The sequence below is a fragment of the Botryllus schlosseri genome, chromosome 7 (assembly GCF_051294905.1).
Source record: "Botryllus schlosseri isolate E-star chromosome 7, Bs_hap1, whole genome shotgun sequence".
In the NCBI taxonomy this organism is placed as follows: Eukaryota; Metazoa; Chordata; class Ascidiacea; order Stolidobranchia; family Styelidae; genus Botryllus; species Botryllus schlosseri.
Window position 1 is genome coordinate 11,590,618 of NC_137242.1, and position 23,880 is coordinate 11,614,497.

Below are 23,880 nucleotides of genomic sequence, written 5' to 3' on the forward strand. Positions count from 1 at the left end.
AGGAAACTACTTGAGTACTTCAAAAAGTATAAGTACTTCGTTATTGACCCCCTCTGGTTATAGGTAGCTGCAATACTTCTTGACGGGCTTATGGTGCTCATAATGGCAACGTTGTAGATCCCAAACGGCCTTGTGCGATACTAATCCCAATAATTAAAAATATTCATTCAACAACATTCAGCGTAAATGAACGTTTGAACCAGCGTTCCGACTGACAAGAGACGATCGCATCAGTCAAGATTTCCAATCGGAGATAACAAATCCCAAGTCTTATTGAGTCTGTGTCAAAAAAAGCTTCTGGTACGAGGGTAAATCAATTTGAATGATAAAGTAAAGTCACCAATATAAAATGCAATGCTGGTACACTATAGAATCCCCCGTGACCACAGCCCAGGAAAGCACTATGGTGCAGACCGAGGGCCTCTCAGCTGGCCCATTAGGCTTTAGAATTTGACCTGTCGCAGATATAGCTTTACGAAAACGGAATTTACCTGAATATCTCTATCTCTCTCTGCATATTCACTAAACGAAAACCGATTGGTTGGTAGCTTGGGCATACGCCGTAAGTTCTGCCTCGGAGCTGTTCCTATCTCAAACACATCTATTGCGTTTACCGGTGTCATGGCATGCATTTTCACACGAATGTCTATTGTTCAATCATTTCATATTATATTTAATAGATTGCATATTGGCTCGAGGCTGTTCTTAAACGAAATATTAATGAACTAAAGATATATGCAATTAAACCATCACGATCGATTTAATCGTTTAGAGCGCCGTGTCCTCTCCTGCTCCCACTGTCGTGATAAGCTGCTCAGCCCACCAATCTCCATTCACATCGGGCCCGGAACCGCCCAGGGAAAACGGCAAATATTTTGGATCCACTTTGTCGTGCAATTTCTTGAATTCAGTTCCGTGCATCACAAGCTTCAAATTCAACATCAATACGTCAAAAATAAGGGACGGACACTCTTTGAGAAAAATAAAATGAATTGAATGGTGTAATCACAGTTTACAATGGTGTTGATGTCGACGTCCGTAGGATACAGAAAAAAAAGAGTTCTCAACCGCCAACAAATTAGGATTTGGAGAACGTCCGGCATTCATGCCAGGAAGCTACCTTATGGATATATAGTCTCAACAATAACTCGAGCGGAGCTGGAGCAGGGGTTCTCAGCCATTTTTGGCTGTGGCCCATTTTCCGGTTTGAAAATGCTCTGGGGCCCACGTCTTATCCTAGACTAGAGTCATAGTATTGTTCAATGAGTGGTAATCGCCACCGCGGATATGGCTATTTCTCTGAAGTATGCGCATTTTTCTCTTACTAATCATATTTAAGTTTAAGCCTGTATGAGCATGAAATCGCGCAAAGCGCGACGATTAAATAAATCTCCAACAAACAACCAACGAAATAATTTTGGGCAACTTCGAGCTCAACCAATTGGGGGTTAGGGGTGCGAAAGTTACGGCCCAGGAAGATCGTATAACGCTTGTGTACGCTGTACATCCGCTGTTCCACTCACGTCGCGAAACCCAATGATCCAATCCCCGCGTTCACTGTGTGATTGGGGTTTTAGTTCCACAATGATGCTTCAATGATGCTTCAAGCACTTTTTTAATGAATGGAATACTATACAGAGAAGTGAAGAAAGAATTCGTCTTGTACCTATTGAAGTGGCGATGTCAGAAGGTTAAATCAATTGATACAATCAATTCATGAGACTCTTACATTATGTACAATGAATTCTAGACCGGGCATTTTTAGACTGACTCCAAAGATTAATGTACTGCGCTAACTCCTCAAACTATTACGATTCATTGCGGTGGTGCTGTGCGCTTACCCAGGAAGTTGAAAATTGATAATAAATTGCAATTGTGGCTATTTTATGGTATGCTATATTACGATCTGCTGAAGCACCGTAAATCTACATCAAATGCACTTCAGTCAGAGGTTATTGCACACCCTTTTAAAGGGCATACGACGAATGACACTGCCAGAATACTTGGTTACTTCGGCATTAACTTCCAGTTATTATATAATGGAAAATATTTTCCTTACTGTTGGCTGATAGGTTGTCATAGTGGCGGGGACAAAAGCCGCCGTTTTCCCTTCCAATTTCGACTTGTACATTGCGACTCCATACGTACCACTAATTCTCATCAGAGTCGAATGAAAAGCTTTATGTAGCATACGTATAATTCGATAATATGAACATATTTTTGGACATATCAATATAAAAAAATATAACTAAACTTTCACCAATTCTACAATTATCCAAATCGCTCTGCGGCCCACTCAAATTACTGCTGTGGCCCACCCTTTGAGATCCCCTGAGCTAGAGTAACCAGTGGACCGTCAAACGTTAAAATCAATTCAAAATGTGAATATGATATATATAAATACGCAACCATTTTAAAAGGTCATGCCCCTAAAATTTGACCAACAATTTTCAAATTTAAAATTCTACACCTTGCGAGACTCGGACTCGGCCGTTCCGTCTTTGTATATAGCGAGGTATGACGCTTTATTCAGTGATGTTGAAAAGTGGATGAGGTTAGTATCAATGATAATAATTTTGATTGGAGGGTTCAAATGCGGAATCATAACGCAGTCACTTCTGATAATAAATAATATCCGAAGAAAACTGCTGGTGTCTTCGTGACCAGAATATTTACAACCATTCGATCTATAAAATGCAATAAAATGCGAATACACACTACATCAGTGGTTCCCAACCTTTTTTTAGACACGCGCGCCCCCCTTTATGATAGTGAAAAATTTCGCGCCCCCTTTATCGTCATATCACGAAATCCAACCGGGATTCTAGCAACCCCCACCGATTTTTTGATGGCATGGAAGGTTATAACTGTTGATGAGAGAATTAAAAAACATGAAATTCGGTCTATATATAGAGAAACGAGAGAACTGTAGCGTTGGCATGGAGAGCATGGAGATAGCGAAGTAAAACAAGTTAATACGCGATTTTCAAATGATACACAAATTCCTTTTGTTGGAATAGACTAGGTTTACTCATAGTGATGATGGTTGACTCAAGAACAGACAAATGAAATAAATTGCGGCCCTTGGAGAACATGTCCTTGTGATAGTTAGCAGCACATGTATGATTTTCTAGTAATGTTTGCCGATAGAATACTTTTGACCCATGGCCTGATTATGTTCGAGAACAAGCGGATTGTTATGCTGTGATTTCTAAATATAAGATTTGACAGACGGTGGGATGTGTTCTTTGATACGGTCCTGCAACACGCGTGAATTGGAGGTAAATCGCGCAATGCGCGAAACTTTTTTCAGTTGACCGCCTTCGTGCCCCTTCCGAGCTTTCAAGCGCCCCACCCCCCCCCCCCCCACCCCCACGGGGGCACGCCCCCAGGTTGGGAACCACTGCACTACACAGTTTTTGTGCGCTACTTACCCGGTTTTTCATCTTTTCTTTCATAAACTTCGTAATGATGGAGTATACGACATCGATTATGCCCGACTCGTTTACCAAATTCATGGCTTTAAATCTTACTGGCATCGCTTCCTATTTCAAACATAACACAACACCGATGATGTCTCAACGTAAGCTGGGAATATTTACAATACCGTTTTTATATGTTCAGTTCATATTCGTGAATTAATATATAATATATTTCACTTGTCATGCATAAAGCTATATGCCACGAAAACTTGCAAATAATATTGGGAGTTTTACCTGCATAATATGCGACATTGTCCGCGAGTAGGTGGCCATAAACGGAACGTAAGAAATTCCAAATTCGGAAACGTCGTTGATAGCTGTTACTCCGTAGACCTGTAAATAATAATATGAAGGGACACAGTTTTGTTTGAGATCTTGACCCGAGATTGATTTAGGCAAGACAAACATCTGTACAATATTGACGTCAAGCGGCCTTACGGGAGCATTTTAATTCTCGTTTTAGAGTAAATTATTCTATACACTACAGGTCTACAGCAATGCCGATCGGCGTCAACTCTCCAGCCAGTTCGCCGATTATATTGCTTTCAAAATCGAAACATGCCCAATCGTGGCTAATGGACAACGATTATAATGCCGTCACAAATTAGTGAGATGTCTTTTAACTACATTCGGTGTCGCCTTGACATGTATGCTACATTGCACAATCGCTTTGTTAATTTCACTCATAAAAGTTTGATCAAACTATTCAACGCTACGTCCCACTTTCACAAAATTCAAAATGTTCAAAATTTTGTTTCTACGACTCTTGAAGACGTTCCTGTAGCCAACTAGCCATACCTCGTTTCGATATATTCGTGTCTGTTCGCTATTCCGCATTGTGTCTTACGAATTGCATTGTACATTATACGCTTCTTGAGTGGGCGAAGTAAAACGCTGATTAATTGATTGATATAACGTTTCTCACCTGAACTTCTTCATTTTCAAGCAATTTTTCCAGCGTGAGCACAAGTAATGCAGCGAACTTTACGAAGTCACCACTGTCCTGGTAACCATGGCCTATAACGGCAAATAGTTAGTCGTATGTAACGTTGTCACACGTCAAACTCGTGCACATTTAGACCAGGCTGAGAGTAATAGCCCACCAACAGTGGAAACACACACCTAATCTTGCCAACACCACAAATGTTCCGTCTTTCGCCCTCCCTTCTCGGAGTGCTGATGCCGCGCCGGAACGGATGAAATTTTCTATGGACTTTGGATTGTCAACCTGGAAAGAGGCTCATTTGTTATTTGTATATATCCAACATACAGAAATTCTAGGTAGGGATTCTTACTAAATCGAATATCTCCCGAGATTCCTCTCTCCGGGTATGATAATTTTTCAAAGTCTCGAAAGCCCTGTCCTCGTCGTATTTGCGGACACGAAGAAATCTTTGCAACGAATGAATTTCAGTATTATTATTAATATTAATATTAATTCGAAAGGGTATTCGGTTGTCGCCGATGCGACAAAATCACAATAGAACCGGCAGATTTAGAACGCCTGAAATACTAGTTTTTCACAATTCGTTCCCTTCCTTCTTCCATAGGTCGTTGATTCCGAGTTTCAGAAGCAAAAATTCATGTATCGTGGATTCGTGAATAAGCCTACATTCGATGATCATCACAGCGTTATATTTGGAACTTATATTTGGGAATTATATTTACCAATTGACTCACACCAGTCGAGTAGCCTAGGTCTATTACCTGAGAAGGAACGAGTCGTCCGATCGGATTAATTCCATATTTTTCGCTTCGTCCTGGAATCGTTTGCGTAATCTATCAATCGCTGCTAGCCTTATTGCGTTGTCCTCGGGTTCGTTCAATTCAGTAACTGCCTTCTTCAAAGTTTCCGCCGAAAGGGTGCACTTATAGCGTTCTGCCATCTTATATCGAGAAATTAGGATATGTACAACTCTTAAATCCTAATTAACAAACCACTTGAATATCATTTGGATCAAAATGTTGTGCTTGATTTATAACGTGGTGTAAGTCTGAGGTGAAGGTTCTCACTTGTTTTCCACGGGTGTATAGTATATTCACACCCGTATATCACAGGTAATACAAGGGTGTGAATACACAATATTTTCGCTAAGAGTGCAGCATAGTTATTAACCAATAACTAAAGTCCAGACTTGTGTCCACTTCTGTCATTGCACCTCTAAATATCAGTTACACCAGACACACAAATTCCCGTATTAGCAGCATTCTCTGAGGAAGTGTAGCAACGTGACTGAAGGTATGTCTATATATATGAGACTTGTAAGTCCTCAAATAACCATTTATTTAGTGGCGACCTAGCACAAGCACATGGAACCCGCGTAAGCTTATCTATAGATAACTAACCTACGGATAGATACGCGACACCCGTCGTCACGCTTGCATACTCAGAGGAAATGAATGCTCTGCAATCAGAACGCAACATAAATGCTATTCCCATAGCTGACGACCCGAACGCTCAAATTAAATTAAGTTGATCTTATTTGAAAGCTACTGTCCTGCTGATTCTGAAAATAGACTTAAAATTTTATTAGGGTAATGTAACCACCCCGAAATAGCCTTTAAAGTCTGAAAATTGGCATTGTTGTAAACAATCGCAGCGACGCCGCACAATGATCATAACAATGGACCTTGCGTGGTTGCGATTGTTCAGAGCAATTCCTATTTTCCGACTTTGAGCTGTATTTCGATGGGTTCCATTGCCATGATAAGATTTTAATGTATATTTTCGGAATCAGTGCGACAGTAGCTTTCAACTGAGATCAACTTTATTTGATTTTAACGCTCAGGTCGTCAGATATGGGATTAGCAATTACGCTGCGTTCTGATTGCTGAGCATTCATTTCCTCTGGGCAAGTAAGCGTGACGACGGGTGTTGCGTATCTATCCGTAGGTTAGTTATCCATAGCTTATCGTAAGTCGTAACGCCATTTACTTACGCTTCAATGCGTTAACATCATATGGTTCCAAACTCTTTTTACATCGCCTAAGTAGTAATATATGTTCGTATATCGCTAAGTAATCACCTATCTTATAATGTCATTACGGGCTCACTGGGGTGGTCTATACAAGGGACGGACATAGGCTATACAAACCAGAGTTGGATCAATTACATTATTTCAGTTTAATTACAATTACAATTACAATTACTTTCATGCATGTTTCAATTACATTACAATTACAATTACTCCATGCTAGAAATATCAAATTACAATTACAATTACAATTACTCCTTGCATGCTTCAATTACATTACAATTACAATTACAATTGCTGCTGTTGAACATGTAATTGAATAATGATAAATTCAACCGTGCTCCTTGACAACCGTAGCGTCGTAATTAACAACAATTCAAGTATTCATGTTTCATTCATGATACGCAAATACCCGGTAATTAATAAAATAAAAACGTTTTCGAACTATTCCAGTATGCAGTATGTCGTTGAAAAAAGTATTATAATCATGCACGGGTTGGATTCGCGTATATAGTATATAATTAAAGAAATAATATTATTTTTATCGAGGGACGTAGGAATTAGGATGAGAGGTGAAAACAAAACCGTGCTTTGTCAGATAAGACGTTATATAATATTCAGTGGTCTGGTTAGTTAGACAGACGAAGTAACGATGCAGCATCGTGATCTGAAATCGTATTGTAGATTGCCAACCCACGGATAGATGCGCAAGATGTGAGTAACGGATGAATGCACCGACAAACGTACTGCAGAGCCGGCTAAAAGCAGCAAACTTTATAGTCCTAGAGCTGGCGATTCAGGCGTCCAAATCTGATGCATCTGGTCTTTATCGTAAGCTATTGATGCACTAATTCCGAAAATACAAATTAAAATCTCGTCAGGGCAATGTAACTGCTCCAAAATAGCCGTTTAAGGCCGACTGTTCTGAAAAGTGAGAGCGCCGCAGCAGCATGACCACAACAATGACCAATTACTCCCAGCGATTGTTCAGAACAATGCCGATTCCCAGACTTTCACGACTATTTTGGGATGGTACCATTGCCTGGAAATATACTTTTATTGCGGAATCAGTGCGACACTAGCTTTCGATTAGGACGTATTCAATCGTGAGTCACGTGTTGCGAATCCATCCGTTGGTTAGTAATCTAATAATTGTATACAATGGCAGCCGAGGCCAGCATAGCGGCAAAAAAATTATTTTATGTTGTGCTTGTCAGGTCTCAATAGCAATTTATTGTAATTGAAATTGTAATTGAGCAAAATTTTTGTCAAATTACAATTACAATTCCCTTTACACAAAATAAAAATGCTTCAATTACAATTACATTACTATTAAATTGAAATATGTAATTAATTACATTCAATTACATTACAAATTACAATTGATCCAACTCTGATACAAACAACAGAATGCACGTAAAGTTAGCGAATAAAAGAAAAGAAAATGACGAATTTTGTACTGAACTCACACATCGCGCGACAATGAATGCGTATACTTTGGCTACCCCCGTTTTCATTATGGCTGTGCGTTTGCCTGCAGTACAGTACAATCCATATCGTCCCCAGTGAAGTATTCCGATTTCTTGTACCTGTGTCCACTGATTTGCAGGATACAATCTATTTTTCAAATATTCAAGCTATCTGCAGATCAAGGTTCATCGTAGGAGTGTGGTTGATAAACTTTACCAAGTTGTTTGCACATGTTTCATTTCATCGTGTCACAATCCTCTGTTGCTTATAATTTGTAAGGATATCAGCTACGTCGCATCAACTTACTCGTCCAGTACTGCTAGTTTTGACCTCTCGAAGAATCTTGACGGATAGGTATATTTTGCCCTACACTACACAGCTACATAGGATCGGACAGTATGTTCACTCAGCTGCCTCTTTGCCATTACCATCATACGGGTCACTACTCTTATACGACTTCATCGAGAAGACGCAAGGTTCTCGCATAAAATTACATTCACTGACAAACAAAATAAGGATAGAGATAAAAGATTTTTAGTCGAATACTCGTCTCGTTACAATCAGCTGCGCCTTCACCAGTACATTATAGAGAATATGCTATTATCCCGCTTGATATCATAGTCAACGTGATCATAGCGCCATATTTACACAAGTGAAAGTTCAAATATCACACCAGCTTAGCTAGCTAAACACTCCGCAACTAGAACAAGAACATAAGACTGAGGAACTGCAAGGTTGTACTTCCGACGTTCTCAAGCAGTTTTTGCACAATGTACAGATGAGAACGTACAGAAGCAATTACAGAACTAATTATGGTACCGCAAATGATTTGTGTATTGTTTGTTTACTCGCCTAACCACAAGCGAAATTGACGTGATGTAGCAGAAGTAATTACAGTACCAAGCAGAGCGCAACCAATACCTTTCCCTTCTAAAGACGGTCGCCCGCGATATCACAATAAGTAGATGTGGAGGACCCCCAAAGTTAACTACCATGGAACTGTCCCCGTTGGGAATGAGATAGAAACAAATACATTTTACATGACCATTCGAATTGCAGTTTGAAAGATACGCGGCATTAGATCTACCCGTTTTTTCATTTTATCCGTAAGAAACCAGCCCACCGCAGCGTAGATGATATTTAACACTAACGCTCGTTAACCATATTCACGCTTTTTAGACGAATAGGCATTGCCTCCTGTAAGATACCGCCCGACCATCAGTAGCAAATGCAGGAACTCATTGCCATACGAAGACATTTGCAGCGCGCTGCCAAGTCCAGAGTTTGCTAGCCCCCTTCCACTACTGTCAATTCAAATCTTGAAAACGATACGAAACTGGGTTTAATGCATCAGACGCGAGCGGTGGAATATTTACAACAAAGCATACGAGTGGTATTCTTTTAAAAGGAGGGCGCTTCATTTGACATCTAATCTTTACCTAACGGACATCTACTATAACTAAATTGTATACCATTCCAATTTATTTCCTGGTCTTTGAGTTTGGAGAAATGGCGGTACCAGCAAATCGAAGTTTGCCAATTCTTCTACTAATAGCTTTCATTGTTTGTATGGCTGAAAATGTGGAGTGAACGAAGATTTTGAATCACATGCCTATTTTGCTACAACTGTCGGTGTACCATATACCAATCGCTGATACGAAATCGACTCAAATCCCGTTGATATGCTCCGTTTTTCGGATCCGTAAATATGGGGGGTGTCGAAAATTTGTGCCGAGCTTGATAAGGGAGCGATGAGTCGAAAAAGTTGGGAACCACTGGTATGGACTCTTGATGACCTGAATCCTAAACTGGATATTTGAAAGGAGCTGCATGATCTGAGATACTAACAAGGCTCTTGGTCATACCATCTTCTCTGACAATATGTCCTGATTGATCTGAATGATTAATCTTATGCTCTGTTTATTGGCGGGCTGTTTGCAGTCCAACTGTAGGGCAGGGGTGACCAACCTTTTTGCCATTGACGGCCGCATTTCGACTACTCATGTAGCCTACGGCCGCATTCCAGAGCATAGTCGTAATGAACGAGCTGGACGCCCAATATCCTACCTATGTTAAAGTGTACATGTCCAATTGTCCATATCCGGTGAACTCCGGACTAATCTATTTATGATATAGGCTTACTATACGCACCGAAATCTCGAGTGGTCACTGGTAATGTCACGGGACTGTTATGGTTGAGCGAAGCGCGAATTTTTTTTCAGATTTCCTTTTGAATTTCGTCAGTAATATTAGTAGTTTTACGTATTACTATCAAACATTTACCCTTTCTCAGCCCATGTGATCAGATTCACCGGTATAGAGTTGATGCAGGGGGTGTTTTCGAAAATTTAGGCCAAGTTATAAATTATGAAGCATCTTCGGGTGGGCAATTGTTAGAAGTCACTTTGTTACATGCTGTTATTTCTTGGCCTCCAATCAGGATTATCGGTATAGTGAGGAGCACACGATTCCGAGTTGGTATTTCCATATGAGGCGCATCATTTTCCTCTGCTGTTCGCATCTGTATTATGGGGCTCTGAATTGCAACGGGCGCTACTACATTAAAATCGAAAAATGAAGTCACATTGAATCTTTCCAGAAATCGGGAGTCAATTCGTTAATTTCAAATTGCATTGTCGAGGGCCGCCAACACATACTAATTAAATTACGTGTCCACGGCCGCAGGCTGGCCACCCCTGCTGTAAAGAGTATTGCATTTTCAAAGGATACTGACATTAGAATGTGCCGCAGTTGTATATTTTGTTGCTGCCTTCATTGTTAAGGATCTACAAAGTTTTATAGACTGCACTAGCTGTAACTTTATCCTTCGCGGCTGATTCAATTGAAGATGGATAGGATGAATATTTCAGTTACGGGTGACTATTCCTGCATTGCAAGTGGGTCTTTTTTGCAACAATAAGCAGAAATTAGTAAATTCCTTCCTCAGAGAAAACTCTTGTCTTTGCCTCTGGACAGAGGCAGAGACAAAAGAAATAATTGTAAAATAATTTCTCGACAAATTTTTTTCCTGAATCTCAAATTAGAGAGCTTTGCAAACATGCAAATTTTGTTGCTATTAATTTGCATTGGTTATGTAAATCTCGTTGCTAATATTTTCAATTATATGCACTATGCCATTTGCAGTCCAATGTGTGTACTTGCAAATTTCTACATAACAGATTTTGTTGATATCATTTTTCAGTTATTTGCACCATACTTATGAAGTTCAATGTGCATCTCGTCATGCAATATATATAATTTTTCCTTTTTTCCTGAAAAAGACTATTTTTACAAGCATTCTGCCTCGGTCTGTTAGCAGAGTGTCAGTGACAGGAAGGATTATTGCAATATGGCATTTTCTGAACAGTCAAGTACACAGCTGGGAAGGGACGGAAAATACACTGTTTAGGCCTCCTAATTTTCACGTCAAAAATTTGTGGTGAGGCCGTGTTTTTTGTAGGCCATGATCCCAACAATTGATAATAGCAGGTAACATTCAGCGCAATTGAACGTTTGAACCAGCATTCCGCCTGACAAGAGATGATCGCATTAGCGAAGGTTTTCAATGGGAGATCACAAATCCAAGGTCTTTTTCAGTTTGTGTCAACTGTCAAGACATGTTTCTTGTACCTGGGCAAATCCACTTGAATGAGAAAGTAACATCACTAACACAAAATGTAGTGCTAGTAGACCATAAAATCCATGGAGGTCACAGCCAGAGAAAGCACTATGGAGCAGACCGAAAGCTTTCGAGTTTGATGTATCGCAGACATGTTGGTGAAAACGGTATATACCTGGATATCGCACTCTGTATATTCACTAAACGCAAACCGTTTCAATCAGTGGTTCTTAACCTTGTCTCCAACTACCGTCACGCTAGTTATACTCCAAGTCGTTTCGACACTTTTCATTGTATCGCAGTTTCGTGGCGTTTTGAAATGATGAAAACATTATTAAACTGATACTTATACTTATAGCTCGGGTTATTTTCCACAAATTGTTTTGAACTAGGTATTATATCCTGCCGCACACGGCGTGTCGAAATCGAAAAGGCACTGTAGGCTCCTGTACAACTTTCGAGAGCGATGCCCTTTGTACAATAAATATGTTTTGAAGCTTTTTGGTCAAATTGGTTACCTAAATATACTTGTATTTGGGAGCTACAAATTGAATCGTCAGACTATTTCTTCATCGTATCATAAAGGATGATACGGTTTAGTGTTTTTACCCATTCATGTTAAAGTTAATAGTTTGGTGCTGTACTAAATTTAATGTGAACAAATCTCTACCACATTCCCAGTTGATTTACTATAGTCACACAAAGCAACAAAACAAAACCCAATACAATACAATTATCTTTCCCGTATTGCCTATCGCAGAGAAGAATTCGGGATGTGTACATCGATCTCGAACCAAATGCTTTGAGCGTTTGAGCCCGTAGGCGTTACACGATGATCGTTAAACAGCCTGGATTTGATCCCAAAAATAGCACATCCAATTATATCCCTAATTAGTCCAGTGATCTAATAGCGAAGTCCTAAGGTCCTAACCCGAAACCGGACTTCGACCATTTGCTCATTGTTTTTTACTACAGTCCTTAAAATAGGAGGTACCAGACCCAGGCAATTTTTAAAAGGGGCGCTGGAGGAAAAAAAGGGTTAAGAACCACTGTTTCAAATGGTCTGTTATAGGCATACGCCGTAGGTTCTGCTGTTTCAATTTCTGACACATATCTATTGTGTTTACTGGTGTCATGACTTGCATTATCACATGAATGTCCCTTTATCTATCTATTGTTCATTGTTCAACATTCACTATATTTAATAGATTGCATATTGGCTTGAGGATGTTATTAGTACGAAGCTGTTAATAAACGAAATACTAATGAACCAAAGATCGATGTTATTAAACCAACACGATCGATTTAATCGTTTAGAGCGCCGTGTCCTCTCCTGCTCCGACTGTCGTGATAAGCTGCTGAGCCCACCAATCTCCGTTTACGTCGGGCCCGGAGCCGCCCAGGTAAAACGGCAAATATTTCAGTTGCACTTTGTCGTGCAATTTCTTGCATTCCGTTCCGTGCATCACAAGCTGTAAAGTCAACATGAATACGTCAAAGATAACGGCGCGACACGCTTATAAAAATAAAATCAAATGAGTCGCATAATCATAGTTTACGACGGTAATGATGTCGACGTTCGTAGAATTAAGGAAACGAGGCTTACGTTCTCAACCCACATCACGAGTGACTAGCCAATATTCTGATTTGCAAGAGGTCCAGCATTCATGCTATACGATGCTACCTAACGGATATATTGTGAGGTGATGTGAGATGATGAAGTAACAACGTCTCAACCGAAACTTGAGAGACGCTACCTCAGTGGTTCTCAACACTTTTACTTGCGGACCTGTAAAATGTGAAATATATCTGACGAACCAGTGGAACTTCAAACATTAAAATCAATTCAAAATGCAAACATGATATAATCATGTTGCCACTTTGAAATTGCCAATCTTCCTCAAATTTGACAAACAATTTTCCTATTAAAAATTCTGCACCTTCCGATACTCGGACCCGGCCGTTCCGTCTTTCTATATCGCTAATTCCCCGAGCTTGAAAAGTGGATTAGGCAGATATCAACGATAATAACTATAGTTGGATGGTTTAAATGCGAAACCATTACACGGTCACTTCTGATATGAATGATAATATTCACTGAAAACCGCTGGTGTCTATGTAGATCGCAATAAATGCGAATACACATGCAGTTTATTTGCGCTGCTTACCCGGTTTTTCATCTTTTCGTTCATAAACTTGGTCAAGATGGAGTATATGAAATCGATTATGCCCGACTCGTTAACCAAATGCAGGGCCTTCAGTCTTACTGGCATCGCTTCCTATTCAAACATAACACAATACCGATGATGTCTCAGCGTAAACTGGGAATATTTGCAATACCGTATCTATCAGATTCGTGAATTAATTCGGATGTCATGCATTTCACTTGTCATGCACTCAGCGATATGGGACAAAAAATTGTAATTTATATTGCGAGTTTTACCTGCATAATATGCGACATTGTCCGCGAGTAAGTGGCCATAAACGGAACGTAAGAAATTGCAAGTTCGGAAACGTCGTTGATACCCGTTACTCCGTAGACCTGTACATAACATTGTGTTACTTCTCAGGCACGGGTTCAGGTCTAATAATATGAAGAGGCACAGTTTTGTTTCAGATCTTTATGCGAGCTCTTAATTCAGGCAAGATAACACGTTTGTAAAATTTTGATGTCGAGCGTCCTTAGATATAAATAAATACTATTAGAAGTAAAGAAGTAGTAAACTTGAAAAATGGTTGAGAAAGTAGTTTGAAGAAGTAGATTCGGACAGGGCAGCGCAGAGTTTCGTCCGTCATACTCCAGCGACATTTTCAAAATCGAAATATTCCTGATATATACGAAATCCAAAAATAAATATAGAAAATGTACAATTTTTGCTTCTACAACTCTTAAAGAAGATTGAGTAGCAAAATTCAGTGGTTCTCGAACGGGGGGTCCGCGAAGCATTTTCATGGGTCCTCGAAACCTCCAAATTTTCAAAATAGCTGATAACTTAATTTGTACTTTTCTTAAATTGGAGAAATCACGAGACAGTGTCTCTTTGTAAATACTCAAACTTCACTACTCGCATGAACAGAATGGTCTCGTCTGAGATGAAATATTCCACTGTGCAATCTCATTATAATTGCCAAATTGTCAATAGCCTATTGATGCAAACATTCTGCTGTATAGGGATGTTTTAGTGTGGTTTCGGAAAAAAATTGTTCACGAAAATCCATTTTTTCCTGTGATATGCATAACCACTATTCCAGAATAACTTCAAGATGAGCTGGAAGATAGATATGACTATGTTGGATGTTTTATGTTCACCAAAAAAACTCTATTTCTCAATTTTGATGTCATATATGTTTCGATCATACCCAATGGTGTCGCCGGTGCGTTGCGCGTAATTATTATTCGACAACGCCTTCTCAGTGTAAATGTATTTTTGGCACTCGTTCATATCAAATAGACGGCGTGGATTTTCAAGACGCGACCGCCTATTTCATGAAACTTAGCCACAGAATTCGAAAAACTGGTGATCGCAAATCATCTCTTGACGCAGCATATTCGTCATTGCAACAATGAACCTCAGTCTAGTTAGATCCCGTTGTTTTACGACAACACAAGCGTCCACGCATACTTGTCCGGTAATAATTTCAAACTGCAATTGGACAACTTCTATCTACGGGTAACTGCACCGCACAAAATTTGTTGAGGGTATTCTGAATCTGTTCAAGAGATAAGCGATAGGCATATATCGTCGGGAAGAGTCTAGCTATAGGAAGTAGAATAGCGTTTCTCACCTGAGCTTCTTCATTTTCAAGCAACTTTTCCATCGTGAGCACGAGTAGAGCAGCGAACTTCACGAAGTCACCACTGTCCTGGTAACCATGGCCTAAAACGTCGAATAGTTACTGGTGACACATGGTATCTCATGCGCCTAACTTGTTCATAATTAAACCAGAATGAGAGTAATAGTCAAGCCACAGTTGGAACACTCACCCATCCTTGCCAACACCACAAATGTTCCGTCTTTCGCCCTTCCTTCGCGGAGTGCTGATACCGCGCCGGAACGGATGAAATTTTCTATGGACTTTGGATTGTCAACCTGGAAAGAGGCTCATTCGTTATTTGTATATATCAAACATACAAAAATTCTAGGTAGGGATTCTTACTAAATCGAATATCTCCCGAGATTCCTCTCTCCGAGTATGATAATTTTTCAAAGTCTTGAAAGCCCTGTCCTTGTCGTATTTGCGGACACGGAGAAATCTTTGCAAAGAATGAGTTTCAGTATTATTTATTCGTCAAGTATGAGATACACTACATATAGTTAGTCAGCGAATGATACTTTTTCAGCCAATCAATCAATTGATATAAAGACTGCATGCCAATGTAAAAAATCAAGCAGGTGTACGAGATCCATCTTGATTTGATATGTTTGTGGTGTCATAAAAACCAAATCCCTGCGTTTGGATTTTGAGGTGTTGGCTACTGTATAACCTGTTCATGGTATAATATCAGAAGCAGGCATAGAAACCAGTTTTACAATCTGCTCAATATCAAGGTAGCAATAGTCAGGCGAATATATTGTCCGGCCTAGCCTAAACCTTGCAAGTTCTCGTCGAAATTGTTGGCGAAGCGACGGAAGATATTGACTTAATGGGATTGCTCCAGTTGATACATTCGGTGATGTTTAATAAGTTAGCATGTACTTAAGTCGTCGCTATTGGCATCGTGTACTATGCACATTAATATATCACTTCACTGAAATGTAGGATTGGAATTAGCAACATGATATCACGTGACGTCATAGGTTCACGTTCGCGTTTACACTTCACACTAAACCTTTCAAACAGATTCGCGTTCCCACGAACCTGAACCTTTCAGATGTTCACACCATACCTACTATCAAGTATGCCGGACCTGTAGTGTGGAACAGCATCTAGCCGGCCAGTACTGAATCAACACTAGTCATCCCTCAAGATTACCGGACCACGACCTGACATATCGACCTCGCCTACCGAAACGTCCAGCATTCATTTTGTCGCTTACTTTTATGTTATCCTTTCTTTTATCCATCTTATTTATATGCTGCAGGTCAAGGTGCATGGCGGTCTGATTAAAAGGCTACTCCAAGTCGCTTCGGCACCCTCCTATCTTTTCATCATATCGCATTCTTGTGATGTATTGATTTTATGATAATTTTATACAATAATGATGATGACGATGTCATCTATGTGATACAATCAAGAGAGAACGGGTCGACTTAGGACACCTGAAGTACTATTTTTTCACAATTTATTCCCTTCTTGATCCACAGGTCCTTGATCGCGAGTTTCGGAAGCAAGATCTGTTGTAGCCTATTGTTGATTTTTTACAAAGCCTACTCTCGATAATCATCACAGCGTTGGAATACCGATTGAGATTTGGCAATGGGCTCACACATGATGAGTAAGTTAATTACCTGATAAGGAACGAGTCGTCCGATCGGATCAATTTCATACTTTTCGCTTCATCCTGGAATCGTTTGCGCAATCTATCAATCGCTGCTAGCCTTACTGCGTTATCCTCGGGTTCGTTCAATTCAGTAACGGCCTTCTTCAAAGCTTCCGCAGAAAGGGTGCACTTATAACGCTCTGACATCTTATATCGAGACAGTAGGATATATATTATACCTACAACTTTCAATTCCCAATTAACAAACCTGAAGATCGCGGCATATATATTACTGTCGATGTCGATATAAGACTAGCATAGCCTACTCATGATCAATAACTATGGTCCACATTAGAGTATACTTCTGCTATTGCACCTGTAAATATAACAAGCATACTAATTTCCGTATTCGAGAAATTCTTTGAGGGAGTGTAGCAACGTGACTGACGGTGTGTTGAAATATATGAAACGTGGAAGTCCTCAGATCACCAATTATTCAGTTTCGACCCAGCACAAAGCACATGCGACCCTCGTAAGCTTATCATATCGCTATTTGCCATCTCTTCGATGCGTTAGCATTAAATGGTTTCAATAAACTCTATCTACATCTACTAAGTAGGCTAGCCCTCGTAATATATGTTCACATATTCCTAATCACTTATCTTAATAATAATGTCATTACAGGTGTTCTGGGGGTAGTCTATGTAAGGGACGGATAAAGGCTATAGAACCAACAGGATGCGCACCGTTCACGATCGCGTTCAGTGGTCGGGAACCTTTTCCGTCCGAAGAGCCATTTTTGCCCAATTTTTTCCATTTCAACTCCCAAAGAGCCATACATGTCAATCAACTGTTACGTCACAATTGAAAAGTTGTGACGTCATCGTAGCACTTATACAAGCTCACTACAGGTGATTGATCGTGTTGCGCCTCACTTTCTCTGAAAAAACTCGTACTAATCAGTAATCATGCTGGTATAACCTTATTCGAGCGTGCGAACCTTGCGTTACGAGAACGTAGCTTCGCAGTGATGCTCCTTTTAAATGCGAGAACCCATGATCACATGCGTAAGTGGAGCCAAACATGGTCACTACAGCAGTGTATACCTAATGTAAGGTGCGTTACATCAGTGACGTGGGGTCAGGGGAGCCAAGCAGTGACGTGCGGTCCAATGAGGCAGGTGAGGCAGTGCCTCGCCTGATGTCGGGGTGAGCAAGTGAATATTGTGAAAACCCTTGATGAGTCGATGATTATTGGTGTTTTACATTGATGTTCATAAATATTTAAATTTGAAAATATTTTTCACCCAACATCATCAATTTACATAATTATTATTCAAAAATACAGCGCGAACGGATAGGTGAGGCACAGGTGAGGCACGGGCGGGTCGTGCCTCACCTGCGACAATGCAATTCATCATAAATAACTCGGAATTCATAATAACTGGTATCAATCAATTGCTATCGTCACACCGATTCCGAAAATTCAAATATTAACAGTGTCAGAGCACCAGAACCCCCTCAAAATCACCGATGAAGGTGATATTCGGCTTTATTACAGACAATGCCATCGCAGAGAAACAATGGCCAGGTGAGGCACAAACGAATTTGCCTCATGCACTATTCGCTAACAATTGGACAATCGAAGCGCAGTGAAACGCGCTATCGATTTCGGAATACAACATTCTTGTAGGAATTGCATAGTAGCGACGACCAATACGCAGTGCAGAGCCAATACATTCCCTTACTTATGTAGCTGTTATGTATTTTCCATCCATAGCTACGTTAAATTGTGGTATGTGATAGCTACTTCCATAGGCTGCATTGTCGTTGTTTGTGTCCTTTATGCTGTGTTCGGCTGCAATACCTAGAACCCCTAATTGTGGTATGTGATAAGGACGTAGTTTATTTTTGTCCTTATTGTTTTTGCGGCATATACACCGACTCATGATACACATACACACGATCTGTGCATATGCATGCCATGAGTGCATGATGTGCATATGCCGCAGGACAAGGAAGTGCAGATATAGCCTTTACGGCTTTATAAGTCATGCACCAGCTCTCCATGCTATCCCAGTAATGCATGAGCGCTAAGCAGGGAAGTCATGGATACCAGTGTTACTAATCAGGTCTTTGGTCTGACCCGACCGGGGATCGGACCCACGAGTAGTATAGTAGATCGCTCGTGACCTGCAATGGTGGCTTATGGGCGGGGTGGTGACCTGCCTCAAAACCCGGGGTGATGACCCCACCCTTTTAGACCCCCCTTGTGGTGGTGACCTGCCATTGTTTCTTATGGGTGCGGTGATGACACCACCCTTTCAGGTATAGGCTGCGGCGATGATATACCTTGAAAACTCGTGTTGGTGACCCCACCCTTTCGGTATAGACTGCGGCGATGACCTGCCATGAAATGTTTGGTAGTGAACTAACGTTGTGGGTATAGGCTGCGGCGATGACCTGCCATGGAATGTTTGGTAGTGAACTAACGTTGTGGGTATAGGCTGCGGCGATGACCTGCCATGGCTTGTTTGGTAGTGAACTAACGTTGTGGATATAGACCGCGGCGATGACCTGTCTGTCATGTATTCTTACGCGATCTCTGGTGACTCGCCATGTGTTCTTATGGGTGCGGCCGTGATTCGCCCTTTCGGGTATAGTCAACTCTCGCGCTGTGTTGAAGAAGTATCAGGAATAGTAAATAGTCACGTGATTGATTCTTAGTTATTGTGTATATTACAAATTATTAAATATGACCGATTCGAGTTAATCCCAACGTTTGCGGTGAATGCGACTTCGATATATCGTTATTCTTATGGGCGCGGCGATGATTCGTACTTTCGTTGATAGAATGCTAGCGGTATGTCGTACTTTCACCAAAAAGGGTGTGAAATAGTTTGCTAAATCTAGGAATCAGTCGCTTGGTAATTAGTTTACCACGGAGCCGGCGTAGACGGCGATTCCAATACCAACAATAACCGCGTTCACATATTAACACTCCAAATAGGTGTGAAATAGTTTGCAAACCCTGCGATCGCTGACAAGATAATGTCTCAGACATACGCGACTTGATGTTACAGGCATATCGATCACTCACGCGGTGAAATTTTCGTAAGCAGTTTGGGACAGAGCTTGATTTCACTCGTAAGATTTAATAAGTAACGAATAACAGAGCCGTCACAGACGATGATTCGAATACCGACAAATTCTCACTTATTTCTGATCCCACCCTAATCCTTTGCGAAGTTGACGCTTATTCGAAAAGGTGTGAAATAATTGTAAACCCTACGTCGCTGACGGGATAATGCATCAGACATAGCGATCTAGTTATAGCATGGGTCGGAATCCATTCGCGGGATGTACTAGGTAAATTGAGATAATCCAAAACCGAATATTTTGACTTTGGCGTAGTGTGAATTGAAATAGGATTGACAAACATGGCTATCAACTTTCCCACAGTCCCATATTGATATTATACGCACATTGATTCGAAACAAGTAATGGAACATTGCAACTCTATTCGCGATCCGACTTTTCGTTTGTCAAAGCGACATTTTTAACATCTTACCATACTCAAAAGAATTATTTACAACATTAACAAGTGTTCAAAATCTAGTTTTCACTTACTTGATTATACCACTGCAACTCACAAATTTGAATTAATTCATTCTGGTTGTATTCATATGATCGGTCTTTTTTATTCAATTGTAAAGGTCGTTACTATTCTGAAGACAAAGTAAGCTATTTACTAATCGACACATAAATGACTTGACACAAACATATTATATTTTGAGTATACGAGATTTGAATGTCTGAACAATAACTGAGAAATAATTTATCACAATAAAATACGTATATTACAGCGTAAAAGATGTTTGAATGTCAGCAACTCTGTACGGTCATAGTTACTACCACTAATTTACCCGACCAACTCGTCATGATCATTCCTGAAATCAACACAAATATGACCACTGACTTGAGTTAACCACAAAACAGCATCAAGTTTTAAATCCACTTGTAGCTTACGGATTATTTGAATGCTGGTTATGTTTTGTTGTAATTGAGTTCACGGAAATAGTATTACGTCTCGACATCTGACCATCTTACCATATTCAAAGAATCAACCACGAAAACATTGTCAAGTAAATCCGTTAACCGACCAACTCAACAGTATCAATATGAAAAACAGCCAAACATACACGAATCCATACAAGCACTAAAACCTAAAATCCATAACAAGCCTGGTTGTATTCATATCCCTACACGTCTTTTTTATTCAACTTGAAAAGTCGTTACTATTCTGTAAGACAAAGAAATTACTATGCGGTATATTTTGTAAGATAAAAGTAATTACTTCTCGGTGCCCGCGACTTGAGATTAACATAATATGTTTGAGTATGCGAGATTTGAAAGTCTGCCCAACATGTTGAGAATTCATTTCTTACAATCGAACGCAGGTGTTATATTGAAAATTATCATGATATAAACATAAGGATTGACACATTGATTTGACATATGTAATAGTTGATCATGACTTGACTATTAAATTATTTGCGTTAATTAGACCCGGCGTTGTGGTAAAGATTATTGTGACAGCAACAAACTTTTCAGTACCATTGTTATTAACATATTGAGCTGTAAACTATGTGTGTCTAAAATGTTCTCGATTGGAAAATTATTCAGCCTTGGTACAAACCACGCAGAGTATTGTGGATATCAGGAAATATTTTACAAATGTCTGCATTAAACAAGACTAAAGATGAAACAACAATTTCCTTTGTTGAACAATAACCGGGGCAATACTTTATTGTCGGTGAGAATTGAAACACTTTCGCGCATTACCTGGTGTCAAGATATCACACTAGGTGAATTGACATACCACCATTTGATTAATGCTTAATCCGTTCGCATCATTTCACACTCACTTTGATCATTACAAAAGTAAATTGGAATATGTTTGCTAGGCACCACCTATTCAACTATACTTGAGTAATACAGAAACCTCTCAGCATTAATAAAATCGAAATGTGCGCTACACTGAAATCTACAAAAATGTGTTTGTATTGCTGTTCGTAGTAGCGATATCGATTTGAACCTCCATCATCTAACCAAACTACTGAGAGTCGTTGTCAATTTACATGACGTTCACTGATTACATACTAGAACTATTTGTGCAGCGCACACGATCAGAGAAATTGGACATTTTTCCATTGCCATTCGTCAAAGTAAATGTCGTCACAATAATCGGTCACTAAAAGACCATATACTTGTATGTGATTGAATCGCCGACAATTAACTCGGTAAATCAAACCCCTGAGAAATTTCACTCAGTCATTGGATAGGAAACAGCGTCGCTTAATTGGTGTGAGTCGTTTTTTCTAAATACTAATCATATCTGTCCAGCCAAGAACAATTTTCACTCACTTGGGTAACGAAACCAGTGTCCAATATCAATACAAGATATTTTCGTCACACAAAAATAATCAACTTCACTCGATATTCCCGTACTACGAAACTGTACAAAGGTTACATGCTTTTGTATGACATGGAATCAATACCGATCGAAGTAACCGTATTGGAGATAACTTTTAAACAAACACACTCTACGTGGTTAACATTCTCGTCGATTCTATTGTGATTAATGTATACTTCATGTGATCTGGATTCATTTCGATATGGCTAAACATTCAACCTCGACGGATACGAATTGTCACACACTCAAGTAATATCATACCAAATAGTTATTTACAAGACACAGAAATTTGTTTTGGTCGTTTCGACTTTATTACTGGAGATACTCATCACTTCGCTTAATACAATCTAGATTTAAACTCCATCGAACCTTTGGTGTCTATCGTTTTGCTGGATACGAATTATGTTAGTCTAAGAGTACACAATTTTCACTATCTTGGGTTATGAACTCAGTGTGTTAGCGATCATTCAATATTTTGTAGTATCAACTAGCTACTTCGTAGGATACGAATGATCATCCTCACAACTCTTACAAAAGTACGAAGGATATTTACATCACACAAAGTAATCGACTTTACTCGATATCCTCACACTACGAAACTGAATGGTTATGGTTTGACTCTACAAACTGTTCTGATGTCACAAGAACTTTTTCATACGAATGGTTACGTATCTAAATATTCAAATAATCCAACAAACGACTATAGCACTTACAGAAATATCATAGTTCTTGTAACAAAGTTGTATAAGTATAATGTTTATCGTAAGTCCTACATAGCCATGATATCCGTCAGAGTTTGACTTTTAGAAAACATTATACCGACATCGCGACATCTTTCAAAATTAAAACCACGGTGACTGCTTCAGAGACCTACCAATGAAATTGCAGTATTACAGTTACTTCGACAAAAGAGTATGTATTCGACTTACTTACCACAAATCTAACGCACAAAACAATTTACTTTACTAACGAGAAGCACCGAGCCTCACATCAAAACAACTAGAAAGTGGAACTATATTAAAAAAACGTCGCTAACCTTTGTGCACCAGCTGTAAATCACACAAGCAACATGTTTCAAGATTCTGGTTATTGAAAAACGTTAAAGTGTTTCTCCTGCACCAAGTCGTTATGTTGACGAAAGCGTATATTGTAATACCATGATCGATTTGCATTCGTTGGTCACAAACTGTCACTACTCCAAAAAATTATTTTTCACTCAAACACAAAAGCATACTTGTCGCCAATCGTTTTCATCAAGCACGAGTTCAAGAAACCTGCTACGACATGAATTGTTATTTTGATGTTGTGTAAATAGGTAATAATTTATTTTAGTAACACTACATCAACATCATCGAGTTGTGCGAATAGATTTACATGTGGTTTTAATCGAAGTACACAGCACGGTCTAATGTAGCTTCATCTCTATTGTACAGCAAC

The 23,880-nt window shown here is 39.7% G+C and overlaps 2 protein-coding genes across 3 annotated transcripts; both read right to left on the reverse strand.

The window, feature by feature from the left end:
* Positions 1 to 647: 647 nt before the first annotated feature.
* On the reverse strand, positions 648 to 8,220 carry LOC145442303 (retinaldehyde-binding protein 1-like). Its single transcript, XM_080320196.1, has 8 exons — positions 7,927 to 8,220; positions 5,190 to 5,368; positions 4,778 to 4,874; positions 4,605 to 4,710; positions 4,408 to 4,499; positions 3,717 to 3,815; positions 3,435 to 3,545; positions 648 to 927 (listed from the first exon to the last, which is right to left on the reverse strand). Exons 1-8 carry the CDS (start codon positions 7,972 to 7,974, stop codon positions 769 to 771), a joined length of 891 nt encoding a protein of 296 aa, XP_080176322.1. The 5' UTR covers positions 7,975 to 8,220; the 3' UTR covers positions 648 to 768.
* Positions 8,221 to 12,762: 4,542 nt separating this feature from the next.
* Positions 12,763 to 17,364, reverse strand: LOC145442305 (alpha-tocopherol transfer protein-like). 2 transcript variants are annotated; one of them, XM_080320198.1, is made up of 8 exons: positions 17,237 to 17,364; positions 16,997 to 17,175; positions 15,705 to 15,801; positions 15,532 to 15,637; positions 15,333 to 15,424; positions 13,990 to 14,088; positions 13,715 to 13,825; positions 12,763 to 13,018 (listed from the first exon to the last, which is right to left on the reverse strand). In XM_080320198.1, exons 2-8 carry the CDS (start codon positions 17,173 to 17,175, stop codon positions 12,860 to 12,862), a joined length of 843 nt encoding a protein of 280 aa, XP_080176324.1. In that variant the 5' UTR covers positions 17,237 to 17,364; the 3' UTR covers positions 12,763 to 12,859. The 2 variants fall into 2 exon arrangements, with proteins under 2 accessions (XP_080176324.1, XP_080176323.1); XM_080320197.1 differs by having other exon boundaries at positions 16,997 to 17,260.
* Positions 17,365 to 23,880: the final 6,516 nt, after the last annotated feature.